Genomic DNA, 16340 nt, shown 5'->3' on the forward strand with positions numbered 1-16340 from the left:
ACCACACCATTTTAATCAGGTTGAGACCTGGACTTTAACTATGTGTTACAGCACCTTGAGCCTTGTCTTTTTCCATCTATTCTGTTGCAGATTTGCTGCTGTGTTTGGGATCATTGTTGTTAATGGTCCAGTTTGGACCAAACTTCCACTGTTGGACAGATGGTCTCATATTTTACTCCAGAATACTTTGGTCTGCAGTGGAGTTCATAGTCTACTCAGTGACTGTAAAATGCTCAGGTCCTGCAGCTCAGAACAAGCCCAAATCACCAGCCCTCCACCACCTTGCTTAGCTCTTAGGTGTTTGTGATGATATGATGCCGTTGGTCTTCTCCAAACATCTGGCTGTAGATCATGAGATCCAGTGGCGCCTCCATATTTAGAGAGAAGAGGCTTTCTCGTTCGACCCTTCCCAACAGCCATACTGGGTCTGTCTTCTAACTGTCCTGTCATGACCTTTAGAATTTAACCTGCAAACTGAGGCCTGTAGGGTCTGAGAAAGAACCCTCGGGTTTTTGGTCATTTCTCAGAGCATTGAATGGTCTGACCTGGGTCTGAATTTGCTGGAAAGAAAAGTCCTGATGATAGTTCTCAGATTGATGGACAGCAACAGTTACCTCTCTAAGGTCATTGCTACAGTCTTTCCAAATCAGTGCTGCATAATGTATCGTCATCGCAATATCAGAGTGTTTAATATTCATATCACAAAGGACTGTTTGGAGAGCGATAGCTGTTAGCTGATATATTCCAAGTGTTATGAACTTGCATTTTACATACCGATTGTAATATTTAGCCTCACGGCAGCAGATCCTCATACTGGACACTAATGATGTTACCCAAAATGCTGAAGGTCACAGTGATGGAAGCACAGATAAGAAGGAGAGGAAAGAAGCCAAACGGCAGAAAACCTGATTTAACATAATCACCATCACAATTTTTGCCAATATTAATTTCAGTCCAACTTCCCTTTACTTTCCTTTATCATGCCAAGGTAATGTCCTTTCTCATCAGCACTTTGAATTGTCTTGTTGCTGAAATGTGCGATACAAATAAACCTGCCTTGCCTGAAACCCTGAAGACCTAATCCAGATTACCACCATCCACCACAGCTGTACACCTGAGAGCAGCAAACTGTCCAACCTCTGCTCTTCTGGAGGTACTCACGTTTATGATGATCAGTTACTCTGATGAACTACACCTGGCTGGATTAATTTATTCCTACCATATGAACAAAGTGGATTCAAGTGAACTCGAAACTTAACAGACTCACAGTAACAAGTTAAAAATGTCCCAAACATGCCATTGTCTCCATTTCCTGATTGAAACTATATTGAGGCGATCTTTTCATAGAGCTGCCCATTCGGCCTGCATTCAGTGGATTCAGCCACTCGACAAACGTGCCAAGCACTAATCTCAGTGTCTAATTTTAAGACTACACGCGTTTAAGGCTTGGCTACGGCACGGATTAGCAGCAGTAAAAGACAATTGCACTGAATGACAAAGATCTCAGGAATGTGCCATAAAAGCGAAAACGCAGGAGAAAGGCATGTGTAACAGTGTTGTCCTGTGATGAGCTGTTCTCTGATAATGCAGCTTTTAAAGCAACTCGCTCTGTTCATTCCAAAACGTTATCTGAATATACAACGGTTAAGTCTTTCTATCCGTCATGGGAGGTCAGACCATCGGCAAAGATAAAAACCTATTGGTTCGTTCAATAAACTGATCAGGAGCTTTCTCCAGCATTAAACACCATTTACAATCTCAATAAAAAATGCGCATGCTGAATATAAATATATATAAATATATACAATATAAAAATAAGTCATTAAGAGACAAAAATGTAGTTTACAGCAAAGATTAAGCAGCTGTTGCTGAATGCTTTCATTGGTTCTGATTATGAAGCAGAACTGTACTGGACTTGGTTATGAAACGATGAGTGAATCAGGCCCATCTCATGTCAACAACTGCAATATTACTCACATACCCGAACAGCCTCTAGTGAGAGCCGATACAATAGAACGACACGGAGCCAGTCGGGCTATTTTCAGTCATGCCACACAGCTGCCAAAGCTGTGTGGCATGCAGGAGGCAGCAGATTAGGTTCTCAGACTACTTTAATGTGCAGTGAAACTGGATTAAAGGTAAAAAGATAGAGAAGTTATCCAATAAGTCACTGCCTAGTCTGGAAAAGTCACCTGAATGTAACAAAGGTCACAAAGCACCATAACTTCCAGCGTTTGGACTATTGACAAGCACAATTAACTTTAATATGGGCAATATGTTCGCACAGGTATGTTACACTAATGTGTTAATCATCAACCTGCCAACAGAGAACAGGTGGGAATTAGTGGGAAGATAAAATCAGACACATTTATATGTAAATGTTCATTAATGTGTGTTTTCCTGATTACAATACACTCCATTAAAGCAAATAAACTGGGCTTTCAGACAGTCTATTTTTGTCCCACATCAGACATAAAAACAAGCATGTCAGTCTGAGTCTTCTTATCAATAAATCCTCCAAGAACTGAGAAAATATGAAGCTGAAGTCTCATTTGCTCCCAGAATTTGAACTCTTGCAAAGCGTTCTTACTCACCGCCGAGCCAACTGTTGCTTCGGGTAAAAATGCTGAAGCTGTGACCAAAAGATCCTTCTTTGGACCATAGTCTGTGGGATTCGAACCAGGAAACATGCAGCCTTCCCAGGACACTAGCGCCCTGCTCTAACCACTAGGCGCCACTCCCCAGGGCTACGCACCAGACTTATTGTTCTGTTTGGACTGAACATGGCTCCAAAGCAAAGACTAGAATGAGTTAACAGGGCAACTTTCTTCCATGCAAAGTAGCAGATTAAAAGACTCTGCTGCTCAACCTGAGTGTCCTGGATCTGTAAGTATACAAGTAAGTAAAGCGCTTTTCACAGACACAACATCACAGAGGACAATCATAATAACATCTACATAAAAAGCACAATAAAATCATAAAATAAAAGCCTGGAGGGTTTTAAAACTCTCTCCTGAGTCAGCAAAGTGAAGCTGTGGTGGTGAACTGTTCCCCACTTTAGGAGCCACAGATTGAAGGTCCGGTTCTCCTTGGTTTTCAGCCTCGTACGAGGAACATCCAGGAGATGTTGGGCTTGTGATCGAAGGCTACGAGGAGCAGAGTGTTTAGTTATATGCTGACACAAATAATGATTCACCTCTGAGCTCAACAAAAAGACAGTGAAGCAAATGAAACTCGGTCCATTTAACCTCTGTCTCAACTGGGGCGTTAACACCACCCACATGTAGGTGCAGCAGCACCTTACACACTATAGATCCAGCCTAGTGTACAACATCCCGCTTCAACCCTCTGAGGAACCTGGGTCCCCCCATGTGTTTGTTATTCTGACATTTCTTTATTTTTATTTTGTGGCACTAGCTGCGTTTATTTAACAGTATACAGACAGGAAATGGCCAGAGAGAAGATATGCACCAAGGGTCAGGAATCGAACCCCCGATGGCTGCGTCCAGGACTCTAGCCTCTGTATACGGTCTGCATGCTCTACCTCTACACCACGGGCTGCGACGTTTTTCTGATGTCTTGAAGATATTAAAACATCTTCATTCCTCCGTCTCTGTCTCTTAACTTTATCACTTAGGCAGATCACCTGTGATCCTTCCTCCATCCACCCACCTCTCAGTCCAGCTCCAGGCCTTAAAAGGTGTTGTCCTGCATGTTTTAGATGAGTCCTCCCTCCAACGCTGCTGATTCTGATCACTGAATTACCTCTGGGAATGATTTTGGACAACCTTACCTAATGTGTCCATCCATCCATCAGTCCGTCCACACATCCACCCAACATGTCTGTCCATTCATCCACCTAACTTTATCCATTCACCCAAAATCCATTCGTTTGTCCATCATTAATCTTTCAGCTCCATCCATCCTCTACAAACTAGTTTTGCAGTTTCTACATCCAAGGCCTGAACTTTATACTGTGGAAATTGCTGAAAACAGAGAAAACTTTAGAAAATGTAATTAAAAGTATGAAAATCAGACATATAAATGTGCTATAAAAGTCTTAAATGATTTAAATAGGTTTTGGGACAATAACAAACATGGACTGAACTACATTAAAAGAATAACTGCAACCTTTTGCCTCAATATTTAGGCCTTTAATTAAATTTAAAATGAACATGTAAAAATGAGAAAGGTGAAACAGTAAAGCTGCAAGGAGGACTGAAAGTGGATGAGTTTATATATCTGAGGTCAACCATCCAAAGGAAAGGATGGTCTGGAGATAGATGAACTAACTAAAGGACACGAGGCAGTGCTGGAGATGTTGAGATGTTCCCTGGGAGCAAGCAAAATGGACAAGGGGAGAAATGAGAGAGGATCTGAGGGACAGCTCAGGTTGAGAGAAATGTAGGGGTTCAAGGATGAGATGGTCAGAGGGATAAAGGATAAATCTAAGAGAGTTGGTCTACTGGAGAAGAAAGGTAGAAACAGGGTGAGATGGAGGCAGATGGTCTGCTGTGGAGAACCCTGAAGGGTGGAGTTAAACGAAAATATGAATTTTAATTTTTTGATTTTCTGACAAGTTTTAATCACAGTAAAATGTCAGCAACGTCATGAACTTATGAGTATATGAGCAACATTAAACCTTCCAAAAACATTATGGAGCCACTAACGAATAAAAAACTGATGCAGCAAAATTATGTTCAAATTCCAATCATCTGACATTAAACCAAAATGGAATCAGCGTGTTTTTAGATGCAGCATGCACAGCCTTCTGCAAGCTAAAACAAACTGTATGCATGATATAAATATGGCCAGAGCAGCACCTGTCGAGTTTAAGACACATGCAACACATGTCGCATCGTATCCAAGAGGGTGATGTCATGAAGACTCCTCCGCCTGGTGCACAGGGTGGGATCAGGGAACAAATGTGTCGTCTTTTCTTCAGCTATACTTATAAAAGAGGTATTTATTTTATTATCCTTTATTTCCAACAAGACAAGGTTTTTTCCTGGATCATTAGGAGACTAAAAGGCAGCTACATCAGATTGTACATGTGTCATCTTGGCTTGAACACACTTTATGGATCCATTTCCTTATGTCCCTCAGAGTCCACTAAAAAGCCACATTCCAGTGTGAATACCTTTGAAATTCTTCTGCATCGGAATGTGTTGCAAACCCATCCTCTGAAAGCGCAGTGAGGGCGAAGCAGCAACAATGATCTGCCTCAGCTTGTTACAAGGCTTGGTGTTAAAGTATAGAGAGGAAAAAAAAATCCTGGGGTCTTTTTTCCTGCGTGCATTCAGAGTAAATGTAGCATGTCACAGAGGAGATTTATTACGTCCGTAAAGAAAATCCTTCTCCTGATGATGAAAACATGATTGGGCGACGTGGGAGCCCAGCTCCAACTCCTGCTTCACCGTGACAGCAATTACCCCCACAACCCCGTGGCATCCGACTTTTCCTGAAAAACTTAGGAAGAAAAACAAACGGGGTTGCTAAAAGGAACAAAGAACATGTTTGGAGAAAAGGGTTGAATTCTGGCAGAGCTGAGCTGCCTGTCCATCACTCGGAAGTGCTCTGAAAGGCTGCAAAAGCCTCTAGTGTAAGTCTTTGGTGGGGGCTTTTCAGCGTTGCCAAGAGCAAATGCTTCATCGTGCTGCCAAATATCAGAGAGAAGACAAGAAAATCCCTCCCACACATGGAGAAAAATCAACAAAACTGAGGAATAAAGGCCACTTTCAGAGGAACACAAAGCCATAGACGCCAGGCTGGTAAAGGGCCAAACAGAGTGCATTATGTAGAACTGATGCTACAAGGTCCCAGGCTGAAGGAAACTTCTGATTTACATTTTAAAAACCAGACATAACTGTGACTGAAGCAAAAATACAGTCACTTCATGCCTTAATCCATCATCCTGACCGTCATTCTGTCCATGGTGCTCAGCCAACTGAATTAGAGTCACTTTAAGCAGCTCAATGAAGCTCTTTTGTATCGCTTTATCTTCTTATTCCAGAGGCTTTGTGGACAATGTCATGCATCAACGATTCAGCGAAGGAAATATCCGTTCATGGGATTCTCAGATCCAATGAATGCAAAAGCAGAGTTTGACTCAGAAAGCAAACACAAACCCCTCAAGTCAACGCTCGCTGCTGGCCTGAGATTAACACATTCATCACATTTAATATGAAGGAGAGCTTTACAGCCTGGTATGCCGATTATTGCAAAACGGGAAAAAGTTTACAAGTAATACTCAAGTTTTAGGGTTGTTGCTGTATCAAATCTAAAATGAACACATAACTGGCTAAATAAATGGTTTTTCAAAATTGTATTAAAAAATATATTTGACTTAATTCTGAATAGATAGAATTAGATAGAAAAACCTTTTATCCAATTTGAATAAATAACTGAATCTGACTGAACTGATCAGTGATTAGGATTAATTGGAATGTATGAACTTGACTGTTGTGAAGAACCTTGAGACGACATGTGTTGTGAATTGGCGCTTGTTGGACCACTTGTTGCTGAATATTGGACTACGCCACCAGGCCCCCTGGTGTTTTCGGCCATTTTGTATCCAGGACATTGCGACTAATATGACGGGACGCCCCAAGTCTGACGTCACAGGGCGCTATATATGGAGGCACCCATTTTGAACACTCCGCCTTCAGCTGGAGATCGTGACCCGATCCCCAACATCTGAAGCATCACCTGGAGAAGAGTCCCGAGTGGATTTCATTTATTCTCTCTCGTTGGCCAACAAACAATTCATAACTGAGGTTTCTGGACTAGGAAGGCCAGAAATTTCACTTTGCCGATTGAAGACGTAAGTTTAATACGTAACTAAAAACACGGAGTTTCGAGGAGACGAACCGCCACCGTGTTTCATCCCAAGTCGACTTTAATGGTCAGATCACGCTTTTCCCTTTTCGCCAAGGAGGCCAAAGTACGAAGACTGACCGCTTTCTTGGAGTTTAACTGCGGACGCGCAGCAACGCTTCACCCCCTTTTTCCCTCTCACTCGCTGCCCTAGAAGCTTCTCCAAGTAAAACCCATCCTTTATTTTAATCTTTTTATTTCTTTATTAGGAATAGCCGGGCAGGGTAGAGGAGATTTTTAGTGCAGTTAGAATCTAATGTGTTCTGAATGATATGTGCATGTAACCTTGTTATTGAAACTTTGATGTGTCGTGTTGATGTCTGGAAGCAGCTGCGCTCCCAGCTCTGTGTGTGTTTTGTGGGGTATTGAACACCTGAGAGGTGCGCTGTGAGACTGGACTGTTAAAATAACCTCATGGTGAAATTCCCCATTTTCCTTCGTCTTCAACCTCACTGCTTGCTAGCTTGTTGCCAAAAGTTTTATAACTCTTTCTCTGGTCACCTCGCAGAGTTGGGGGAGGTTTTATGACTTGAGTATAACTGAGTTACAGTTGGAGCTGCGCCCCACCCTCCACTCACAACCACACCCCTTCGTCATATTATCATTTTTGCCATAACTGCTGGTTGATTCCATACACACCCACTGCTGTTTTGCTTTATTTTCCTAAGTTAGATATTTTTACCCGTTATGTAGAACTTTGCATGTTTGAGTAGGTGAAGATTATTAAATCGGAAGAACGGATTGTATCAGGCTGATGATTTAATAAATGTTCACATAGATGATAACAGAAGGCGTTCTGTGTTTATTTTGTGTAAGAGTGATTCGTCAGTCAAGATAAGGTTAAAGTTCCACACGTTTCGGCAGAAACGGTCGATTAAACAGTGACATCTCTGGTAATAGTTATTAATTATTACTGAGTATTTAACGGTTGTAATTGTCAAAGGCGTTGAGCCACAATTACAACACCAGAAACATCTCTGGTCTCGATTCATAAATGAGGATTTTGGTTAAGAAATTGATTTTGTCAAATTATGATTTTTTTATTATAATTATTGATCAAGATTAATAAATCAATAATCATAACTCCCAACACGCTATATAAATAAACTGAATTGAATTGAATAGAAATGTGTTGGGACCCCAGCCATGGGTTACAACATTAAAAGGCCAGTAAGAACTTTCCAAATAAATCGCATTAACCTACTTCCAGCACAGCCAGGAACAAGAAGGGAATAACAGCGGACTTCCCGTGACGTCACTGCTTGAATAAAACTGACCTCTTCCACGCTGGTCCCCAGAGGAACTGGACAGACGGACACAGCGCACTAATGTCTCTTTCCTGGTAAACAGACACAACTCATCAAACTGGATCCAAGAGTGTCATAAGATCACGCGATCATATGCACCAAGTTAAGTAGGAATGAATTGCTGTTTGTGTATCTGGTATTCATTCATTCATTCATTCATTCATTCATTCATTCATTCATTCATTCATTCATTCATTCATTAACAGGGTAATTAAGGTACAAGCGTTGCTTGACTTTTTGCCTACTAAAGATAATTTACCCAAAAAGGTTGTTATTTTTCAATCTAGTAAAATAATATTTCCTTAAATATTATTTTACTAAACTTGACAACTAAGTCAACACCATTAAGCGCCATTTATCCAGAAAGATTTGGTTCCTATTCAAAATAATATTCCCTTAAATATTAATTTACTATTTCTTTAAATATTATTTCAATAAATAAAGGCAGATAATTAGACCCCGTTGAGAAATAGTCATCCAGGAGGTTGGTTTTATTCAGCAGATCATTATTTAAAACATTATTTTATTAAAATAATATTTTATCTGATCTTGCATTGTGAATGGTTGTCTAAATGTTTGCTGATTATTGTCTAAGTTGGTTCCAAGACTAACTTAACTTCATTTCCAGATTCTTCAAGATAATCCTTGGTTCTCAAACATAAACATTTCATGGTAATGTTGCATCACTTTTTTGGTCATAATTTCCAATCATCTTTAATCAACTTGTTTATATTGTACATAGTCCATTAGTTGTCATTATTCTTTAATTCTGCTTGGTAGTTTAGTTGGATTGTTTTAGCAAAGTAAAGAGTTTGTTGATTGAAATATGTTTGACTTTGAGTTGACTTATTTTTGTTAATAAATTCTTGTATTTTAATAAATTGTGTGAATTCATTCCATATATGTGCAGAGTTTATGCTGTTCAATAATGTCAGAGCTCGTCTCACATCTTTCTATTTTGTCCTAATACCATCGCCTTACTGGGCTGGTATTCACAGGACAACCCTTAACAGACCGGAATATTATTTGATTAAATATTAAATAATATATCCATATTCATAATCACAAGAAATACAACAAAAAGTACTTTAACTCAAAGTACACACATTGGCAAAAAACAAAGGAAAAAGCTCAGTATTTCTGGTTCTTTTCACACCTGTAGTTCATTTAGTTCGGAATTAGTCGACAAGTTGGTCAAGTTTTAACTTTCTCCAGTGGTTTGGTTTTCGTAGAGAAAAACAACAGCAGAACCAGAACCCGTCACTACAAACCAGGTGAGAACGTTGGGTCTGATTATTGATTTGATGTGTCCAGGGCAGCAGAACCAAATGTAAGTACAGGAAGCAGATGCTGTTCTGAGCTGGTAGAAAACATGGAGAATTTAATCCTCTCTGTACTATTTCAGGTAAAATTATCTGAGACGTATCCCCAACGATTCTGAGAAGAAGTCTTGAAAATTGCATAAGGCTTTATGTTTTTTTAGTTTGTTTACAGCATCCGGTGGACATGTCCGCATGTCTCCACATTGAACCGTTTTATGTGTAACACATGGTCCAAGGAACCAGTTGCGAGGACACACGGTGTCACTGCCACTCTCTGTGGTGCGCTCACAGTTGTCTTCCTCTTCTTCACACCAAGCACGCACCACTCAAAATACGCTCGACTCTAAAGGAGCCTTAAGAGTACTTACACAGAACCTGTCTGACAAGATGAAGTAGGATAAAAGATCTCCAAAAGCATCACGTCATGCCCTGATCTAAAAAAAAAAATCCACAACTGATGTTAAACCAAGTCACTGACATCTACCAGTCTGGACAGGGTTTTAAAGCCATTTCTTCACTCCAGTGAAGCACAGTGAGAACCATGATCCACACATGGAGAAACCATGGAACAGTGGAGAACATCTGACCTACCAGAATTACTCTTGAGGGATCATCAGTGACGCATCCAGGAGGTCACAGAAGAACCCAGAACATCATCTAAAGCTCTGCAGGCCTCACTGCATCAGTTAAGGTCAGAGGTCATGATTCAACGATAAGAAAGAGATTCTGGGCCACAATGGCCTCCATCAGAGAGTTCCAAGGTCCGAAGCACTACTGACCCAAAAAAAACACAAAGGCCCATCTCACTTTTACCTAAAACATCTTGATGATCCTCAAGACTTGTCGGAAAATATTCTGTGGACTGACGAGACCAAAGTGGACCTTTCTGGAAGGTGTGCGTCTCTTTACATCATACCAACAGTCAAGCACGGTGGTGGTAATGTGATGGTCAGCTGGTGCTCTGCTGCTTCAGGGCCTGGACCATGAATTCTGGTCGGAACCAGAAAATCCTGAAGAACAAGGTCTGACCTTCAGTTTGAGAGCTTAAGTTCAAGCTTGCTTGGATTCTGCAGGAGAACAAAGATCCAAAGAACACCAGCTTGTCCAAAGGTTTTGGAGTGGCCTACTTAAAATCTGGATATAAAATCTGATTCTCTGGCCTGACACTAAACAAGCTGTTCATGTTAAAAAATGTTTAAAATTTTAATGGTGCATTTAAATATTCAGATGTTGGACTGCTATAAATAATTTTAGTTGTTTTATACATCTAGACATTAAACCTTTTACACACCAACAATCCATAAAACCAAAGACTCAAACGTTCCTGCAGATTTCCATGTAGGCAACATCTCCTCTGTCCACCACCTTCAACCCTGCAGCTCTCCAACATAACCTCAGAAATGTCCACAAAAGGTTAAATTCCTGTGTGTGCGGGCAGTAAAAGGTAAGCTGACAGAGGTTAAATTTGCTGAGACAACACCGAGTCGAACACACACCTCTCCACAGACTAACACACAGAGACGGTGTTGTTCTGCGGCCCGTGTGCGGGTCAGCGCCGGCAGGTTGGAGGGAAATGACAGACCTTCCCCAGGGATGGTGCACAGAGGACGCACTGTGCCCCAACTGTTAAAGCATCCGCTGGAATGCAGCGTGGGGCGGCAGGTAACAGAGTTTACTGCATACCTTCATCAAAAATCCTCAAATTCAGGAAAAGCCCCCCAGCCAGCCCGCCCCGCCTGCTGTCTTGCGCTTAGGTGGGAATTCAGCAACGAGAGAAAGAGCCTCCTTCAGCCATGTGAATGAAAAGAAGAATGATCTGGATTACTGTTTGGTCCAAATACACTAAGTGGCAGAAACCTGCTTCTCACTGGAAAAATATGAACAAATGTACTTGAAGTGTAAAATGTTCAAAGTTCTGGAAACCTTCACTGTTCCTGCTTTTTCAGGCGGATCTGCAGCGTTACTCCAGTTTCATCCACCCTCCGGTTGTACCATTTTGGCTTTTAGTAATTTCCATCTATGGTCTTCTGCATAACCGAGGTCAGGTTCTGGAGGTAACAGGTCCAGAAGAGGAACTCAAAACATTCCTGACCCAAAGGGATCTGTAGCTCCTCCAGCTACAGTAGTTCTAGATCCGTTTGTTCTCTCCTGCCATCCCAGAAAAGCTTCATAGAAAGGTTCCCAGGAGGCCTCCTGATCACCTTCTCAGGTCAATGCTTGCATTGTGGAGGAGCATCATCTGTATTCCGAGCTCCTCACAGATGATCAAGCTGAATGACGTTATCACTACGATTGAGCAAAGCTGGATGTATCCCGGATCTCATCCTCGTAATTTTCTTATCAGTGCATCCCTAGTGTTAATGCACAATGCTTCAAATATTACAGCCAACCAAACATCGCATCCACACAATCCTGCACACATTACCACAATGATTGTTTTTCAATACACTGTGCAGCCCTAAGTATTATTGACCTCAACTTGTGACCGCAATGTGTTAGTCATCTGCATCTAATCCAGTTAATTCGTTCCTCCTTCCAGGTGGCTGTGGCTCAGTAGGAAGCGTAGTCGTCTTGCAATCAGAAGGTTGTGGGTTCGATTCCAGCTTCCTCCTGCCATAGGTCGATGTGCCCCTGGGCAAGGCACTTAACCTCAAGTTGCCTACCGATCTGCGTATCGGTGTATGAATGTGTGAGCGTTAGTGAGTGCGATTGGGTGATTGTGGCTCTAGTGTAAAGCGCTTTGAGCGGTCTGTATGACTGGAAAAGTGTTATATAAGTTCAGTCCATTTACCATTCCTTCAACTCCCCTCAGAGAACAAGATCCTACATCCGTCTGAGAAGTTCTCCTGGATGCACAGTGTTTTGGTATCGGAACGAGACAACGGAGGAAGCAAAAGCACAGAGAATAATCAGGTTAAAGAGACAAACCACATGATTTTATCATCTGGCAGCGACTCAGATTTTAGACATTGATTAAAAACTGTTATCTGCAAAACATCCATTTCTTAAACCTCACTTAAAAGCTTGGAAAACTAAAAAGTTATACAGGGTGTGTTTGAATCATCAGCCTGGTGCATTTTAACGAATTCAACCAGATAATAAAGCATTGAGTAAAGGTGTCATCGAACTCCCAAACCTGCAGAAATAAGAAATAACGTCAATGTTTTAAAAATGAATCAATAAAAGGAGGAATGGGTTCATGGTGGGAGAGATTCATGGATTAAAAGCAGCAGCCCCACCTCCTCTGATCAACTACTTGTTTTTATTTGGCCGATCAGCTGCTCAACATTTGACACCAGGGTTCAGTTTGCCATTTTAAGATTGGAGCTACCCTCTAATGTTTAATATGGAGGCCTGTCTGGCAGTAGAAGAAAAACAGTATGTCACTTAATGTGGGCATCTATTACCAGCCAAGACATCTTTCTGTTAGGAGCACATAAAGCAGGTGGAACCAGCTTTTACCTGCATCTAACGCCTTAAATTTAAACTTCTACAAACCAAGTTTGACATAAATAATCTTCAACTTGCTTCTCAGATGCTGCTATTTACATTCTTCATGAGTGCGTCCTGCTTCCAACACTTCAGTACCACTTGAACCGCAGCTCTGCTGGCATTCAAGATGACAGGCCTCAGTGCCAGCTGTTAGTCTTGGCCACCAGACACCTCAAGCAGAGAAAAAGGCCTGCAGGATCCCTTGGAGCTTCCCAGCAATGAAGGAAATAGACTGGGTAATGCAACACATGAGTGCAGACAACAATAGACACTAAAAGACATGTGCATTGTTGTAAATATAAGTATGTGTCTATCTACAGAATACATCATTTTATATTTGCATTATTAAAATATGGCTGCCATTTATCAGTGGGAAATCTGAATGCTAATTGGCTAAGAACAAATTTTAGTGATTTGTATTTAGATCCAATAAATTATTAGGATTATAATTAATTGCAGCACATCTTTCCCTGTTAGAGGTGCAGGACAGGTTTAAAGTCATCCCTCAATTTGACCAACATGTTTCTTCTAGCTCGAAGTCATAATCGTTTTGGAGCAGCCAGAGTCCTGACCTGAATATGCTCGTCTGTGGAGGGAGCTAAAGATTAGGGTGATGGCAAAGAGGCCTTCTAACCTCATCATAAAAGCTAAATCATTAAATACCAGAGAAGACGTGGAGAAAGTTGCTGACCAAATAGAAGAAGGGTTTGATTGATGTAATGCAGATTATTGAGAAAGGAAAAAAATAATCTGACATGGCAGTTTTGTTATAGATTTTAAATAACATTTTTCCAAAATTGATGCTCCTTTTATATCGTTTTATTGTTGTTTGAGAGATGTCCATCTCATTTCCCATCGGAAACAAACTTCCAGGTTGAATAAAAAAATATAGATTTTTTTTTATTATCAGAAATCTAAATTGAGGGCATGAAAAAGTTTGGATTTGACTGCACAGAGACTCAAGTATACACACCCCATTTAAAATGACAAGTTTTTATGTTGTAGAAACTGAATCCAAGAGAAAATCCATTTAGAAACCTTCATCACCTTAATTGTATCATTTATCCTGTAAACCTCAACCTGTAAATGGATTTAGGGTTAAACAACCTGGTGGCATAAACATGCAAACATTTCAACTAATACTTAGCTTAACCACCTTTTAATTCGGCTTCTTCTTCTTCGTTGGTAAGAGTCTGTTAGCATCCCAAATCTTGACAATATTTGCCTACTCTGGGTTCAAACAGTTCTCTTGACCACAGCCTTCTTCAGGAGACCTCACTGGTTTTCTGGTTCAGTTCTGGATTCTTGGACAAAAATTCCTGAACTTTAATTTTTCTGTCATTGTCTCATTCTTTTGTGGATTTAGACGTTTACTGGGACTCACTCAAGCTGAAAGAAAACCCTCTTTATCTTCAGTTTTCTAGCCGACACCTGAAGGTTTTGGGTCGAAATTGCTATATAAAAAACTTCACATAATTGAATCCATCTCATCCAAAATCCCAAAAAGTAGTACCTCCAGGGCATGAAGCGGCCACCACCATGTTTCATTACGGGTATGATGTTGTCTTGCAGATGTTCAGTGGTGTTAATGGGCCAAACAAACCTCATATGGAACTTTTCCCCAGAAATTCAAGTTTGGTTTCCTCAGACCACGACACATTTTGTCACAAGGTTTTGGGAGATTTGATCCAGGCCTGAATGTTTTACTACTGCATTGCATTAATCCAAAAGTGACTGGCTGTGGTGTTCTCACTTTCTTTAACTCTTTATTAAAAGGTTGTAACAATTACAATTTAATGAGAGTTAAAACGTTTCTCAGGAAGTGGTTAGCTTCCTCCCTGCATCTCCTAACAACAGGACTCAAACATCTCATCTTATTTTTGGATAAATTGTTAATCGTTTTTTTTTTTTTAAACAAGATATTATTTGTAATCCAAACATGCACATATTTATGTTTCCATATTAAACAGGTAAAAAGTTACAAGAGACCAAAACAAGGATATCAGCCAGAACAAACAAGCAGAAACACAGCAGCATTCTCACCAAATATAAAGAGAAACCAGATTCCTTGAGGGATATGGAGGCTCCAGTGAGACATCTTAGTTTGGGTTAGGAAACATCAACAGACAGAGGTGGAAGCAGCAGGCCAGAAAACACCAACAGGTACAGGAGAGCAGCTCTCCAAGCAAACAAGGAAACTGAACCGTTTCTGAACTAAATTTGGCGTGTGATCAGGTCAATATAACCTCTTCACCTGTTATCACGGCCACAGCTTATAGCAATGGAAGCTGGGATCAAGCTGAAGCCACAGGGTAGCTCCGTTTATCTTCACCGAGAGCTCAGAGGAGGAAAACATGTGGAAGATCTCAGATTCAGACTGATAGAAAAACAAAAACAGCTCTCTTCCTCCATGTTCCTCTGCTTTTACATAACTAACCAGCTGTGATCAGCAGAGGAAGAAAATCCAAGACAGGTAGATCTTATGATCTGCCTGTAAAAGGCTGCAAGCATGAAGGAAGTGGGATTTTTTTATTTGACCCGTGGCATTCATTAAGGTGAATGGTTTACCATGTTCCCAAACAGAAGAAGATAGGTTGGCCGCAGTTAAAGCAGGTTAGACCTGGAAACATGGATGCAGGTAGACAGACAGGATCACAGGAGAGTATCTTCTAAAGGGTCAGGTACTGGAATGAAAACGAGGCAAAGCAGCTAAGATCACAAATAAAACTTTCAAAGGCCTTCATAGTTTATGGGAAACTATTGATGAAAACCACTTAACAGATCATAAGGACGTCTGGCTGCTTGGAAGGAGAATAGGGTTTACTGGAGACTTTTGCACAGAACCATGCAGAAGAAAACGTTAGATCAGTAGTCAGCAGTGACAACTTTCTCCACTCACCTCTTTCTTCTTCTCGTCCTCATGCTGGTAAAGGGGCATTTGCAGAAAGTCCTCTTCGCAGCAGATGAAGCTCACCGTGCATCCCATCCGAGCACAGCCGCAGCACACTTCCACAGACCCATTCACCAACGCTTCCTCCCAGCTCCTGCTGCTGTAGGCAGAGAATCAGGACTTCATTCTCCGCGGTCTGCAGGACCTCCCCAGCATCACTGTGCTCTTCAGCCGAATGAGTCCTGCAGAGACGTTTCCAGGTGTTTCTTTAGCTGCTGGTCCAGTCTGGGAGAACAAACAGGTAGTCTGCAGGCTGAAGCTTTAACCAACACTCACTCACCTTTACGTCTGTCCTGACAAACCGCTCTCTGATTGGCTCTTCATGCTGTCACTCAAAATTAAAGAGCACATGTTGGAGAAGCTGGAATAACGTGTCAATTTAAAAGCTGTAGG

The 16340-nt window shown here is 41.2% G+C and overlaps 1 protein-coding gene across 9 annotated transcripts in view; it reads right to left on the reverse strand.

Annotated features, from left to right (window-relative positions):
• The window catches only part of tns1b (tensin 1b), a 185824-nt gene extending 169712 nt beyond the window's left edge, over window positions 1-16112 (reverse strand). For 5 of the 9 annotated variants that reach the window (XM_047370744.1, XM_047370750.1, XM_047370760.1 and 2 more), the window contains exon 1: window positions 15897-16111. In XM_047370744.1, coding sequence (XP_047226700.1) covers window positions 15897-15983 — 87 coding nt within the window. In that variant the 5' untranslated portion in view covers window positions 15984-16111. Of the gene's footprint in view, window positions 1-15896 lie in introns of all 9 variants that reach the window. The other 4 variants (XM_047370759.1, XM_047370754.1, XM_047370749.1 and 1 more) reach the window with 2 other exon arrangements.
• Window positions 16113-16340: the final 228 nt, after the last annotated feature.

This window comes from Girardinichthys multiradiatus, chromosome 7 (genome assembly GCF_021462225.1).
Source record: "Girardinichthys multiradiatus isolate DD_20200921_A chromosome 7, DD_fGirMul_XY1, whole genome shotgun sequence".
Lineage (NCBI taxonomy): Eukaryota > Metazoa > Chordata > Actinopteri > Cyprinodontiformes > Goodeidae > Girardinichthys > Girardinichthys multiradiatus.